Source organism: Zingiber officinale, chromosome 2B, assembly GCF_018446385.1.
Source record: "Zingiber officinale cultivar Zhangliang chromosome 2B, Zo_v1.1, whole genome shotgun sequence".
NCBI classification, from domain to species: domain Eukaryota; kingdom Viridiplantae; phylum Streptophyta; class Magnoliopsida; order Zingiberales; family Zingiberaceae; genus Zingiber; species Zingiber officinale.
The window spans coordinates 30518783-30521889 of NC_055989.1; the positions used below are offsets into that span (position 1 = coordinate 30518783).

At 36.5% G+C, this 3107-nt stretch overlaps 1 protein-coding gene across 1 annotated transcript; it reads right to left on the reverse strand.

Annotated features, from left to right (window-relative positions):
- Positions 1 to 203: 203 nt before the first annotated feature.
- Positions 204 to 2024, reverse strand: LOC122048222 (probable auxin efflux carrier component 8). The gene is made up of 5 exons (XM_042609816.1): positions 1996 to 2024; positions 825 to 910; positions 596 to 753; positions 349 to 425; positions 204 to 273 (listed from the first exon to the last, which is right to left on the reverse strand). The coding sequence occupies exons 1-5, from the start codon at positions 2022 to 2024 to the stop codon at positions 204 to 206; spliced, it is 420 nt and encodes a 139-aa protein (XP_042465750.1).
- Positions 2025 to 3107: the final 1083 nt, after the last annotated feature.

Below are 3107 nucleotides of genomic sequence, written 5' to 3' on the forward strand. Positions count from 1 at the left end.
ATTCAGCAACTGAAATTAAGAATAATCTCTTGCATCATATTTCTGGTAACTTGATTACTTTTTTTAACATTACAATTGTCAATCTAGGAGATCTATTTATTCGGGCAATGATTTGTAAGCTGAAGTCCTACTATATGTTACTGAGAGAAATCTTGGAGTGTTGCTTTCCAAAGGTGGAGCTTTGTTTCATAGCATCCGATGAGTTAATTGGCGCCTAATATGAAGTAGTAGACAAGTGCCACTGGCAATGCTATTATCATGCCGACAATTATCCTGCAATTCAAAAAGAAGTCATTAAAGGGGCTGATAGGTATATATCCTTGTATGAGATGTGTGGAATATTGTTACCCAGTACTCATAATATCTGGATGCACGCCATACTCTCTAGCAAAAACAAATGGTACGATTCCTTGTGGAAGAGATGCCTACAAGCCCACAAATTAATTATAGCAGAACTAGGTGCTTAGTAAAAGTTGTTTTCTGTGTAATTGTTGTATATACTATGTTTTCTCTAACAGGTAATTAAAAGCTCAAGGTACATGTTTATCTATTTTTGAAATCACAATGATTCTAGAGTGGCTGGTTAACTACATACCTGAACTATTGCAACATTAAACAATGTATGTCGTATTCCAATGGTGTAGGATGGAATTGCCATGAGAGCTGGTCCTATGATAAACCTTAATCCAATAGATAAGAGCATCAACCGAGTACCACATGCTATTATATTAGTCTGTGATGCGATAAAAAGACCTGCCATTTCCCAAATTGCAGTGTTTTAGGCCATGGAATTGAACCATATAGTTTGCATTTACTATTTTTACCTATGCTGAACATTGCCATGCCAAGTCCACCATCTGACATTATTCCAATGGAATTCCTAATTATTGGTGGTAGTTCTAGTTTCCACCTGCAGAAATTGTCATCATTTTAAGCAATCGTAAGTGCATTTACATGCACAAACAAAAGAAGAATCTTCTTTGTCTTGACCTAAAGCTGATTAATGCCCAAGTGAGTCCAGCTAAAGTTGCACAGGTATTAGGGTTGGCTATAAGCTTCCTCCCAACAGTTAGTAGGATTGCTTGACTCATAACATATCTTGCAGAGGAGTCTCTTGTTTCCTCTTCTTCATGTTTGATTTGTACTTCAAGAACTTCTTGTTCTCCTTGAAAACCAACAAAAATTTCAATGTCTTCTCCTGTTGGAAACTTGTGACAAGAAAGAAAATGAAGCAAAGTTGAAGTCAATAGAAGAGGTTGCAACTTTGAACCAGTTACAATGTGCCAAGCTTCCAGCAACTTCTGTCTTTTTTGGCAAAGAACTGATGATGCACTCAATGCATAAGGTTTTCTGTTCTTTAATAATATATTCCTCTCAAAAGCATGAAACTCAATTGGACAAAACAAGGGGTCTAGAGCATGATAAAAATGAATCAGTTAGGTAGATGAGATGAAGTCATTGTACCACATTGTACTTTAATTAAGCCACTTCTCTAATACCTCCTTCCCTCTCCCTTTTCTACATTGGAAGGAAAGCCAATTTGGCAATTTGGTCATCTCTTACATTTTTTTTACCTTGATTTTTGCTTGACACCGTTCATAATTCAATTTGTTGCGTCCTCCATACTACTAGTTGGACCTTGCATATTTTCTTAATATCATTATGCAGGCTATTGAATGTGTGCATATCTGGATTACCACATCATCATGCACTGTAAGTTTGCTGAACATGGTTATGTCAGGATTACAAGTTCTTAGATATTATTTGATGAGATTAGGAACTGCTAGGTCATTGCTTGGTATAATTCTCCTTTTTTTTAAGCTAGCACTAGGTATCCAACTCTTCGGGCCGATTAATTCTGGAGATGATCCGCCTGACCCACGAAAGTTTTTCATCGGCTATCAGGATAAATTCGGAAGTGGTAGCCCAATATCCTAGGTTTGCCATCCCACTGAAGGAAAATGCCCCGTAGTGCGCCGTAATTAGGAATCAAACCGTGGGGGTTTGGGAGACTGCATGGGCATTCTGCCGCTGCACCACAGCCTAGGGGCGGTATAATTCCCTATCTCAAACATATACTTGTAGATTCAAATCTAGCGCCTCTAGAATGCATAATCACCTCCACCATAAGGCGGTGGTTTGGAATTTTCATCTCCTAGTGTAGAATAACATAAATATGCAAAAAGGAAGAAGAGAAATTCAATGAGATTTCATATAAGCCTACTCCAAGAAGAGAATCCAAGTCCATATAATACAAGATTTTTTAAATAAAATTCACAAGGCCTATTGCTCACCCCTTGTACAAAATTTCTATAAAATAACTTTAAATTCATAACATTAATAGAGAAACAATGAAGAAACTCACCTATATTGCTTCTTGTGCACCAACAACCTTCACATGCACTATCAAGTCATAGATGCATGACTTCAAGACCTAACAACCTTGGTTTCAAAACTAGTTTTGGGGTCACAATGGCCTTTGATAACACTTGATGGAGTTGGACACTACTCTAACACTTCTAGCTAGACTTCACTTTCTCAAACTACAAATTCTAGATCCAAATGTGATACCTCTATAATACAAAGTTACTTGTATTATAAAGCCACTTGGGAATCATCTTTGTTAGTAGAATATCACAAACATAAAAAATAAAAACAAAAGAGCTAATTTACATGGTTCAACTTTTAATCCTACTTCAGAGAGAATCCAAGCCTATAAACTATAAGAAATATTATAACAATCAGAGAACCAACTCCACACTCTCTACAAAAATCTCTCTATCAACCCTAGACTCCTCTTAACATCAATGAAGAAATTATAGAGAACCTTATTTGTAGTGCTTCATACACATCAAAAGATTTCTTCAAGAAGAGAAATCTCTTCTCTTCAAGTAATATAGTTTACCACAACCTCCACACCTATAATGAATTCCTTGATACACTGATCGAAGATATGACAACCTTGTACCAAGTAATTGTTAGTCTCTCATGAGTTTTGGCTGGTGATAAAGGAGGTACCAGCTCAAAGTGAGTAGTTTAGGTTTAATGAGTTGATTAAGTGTATACATTGACTTGGTTCAAGCTAGGATGATGGATGTGTTAATTCG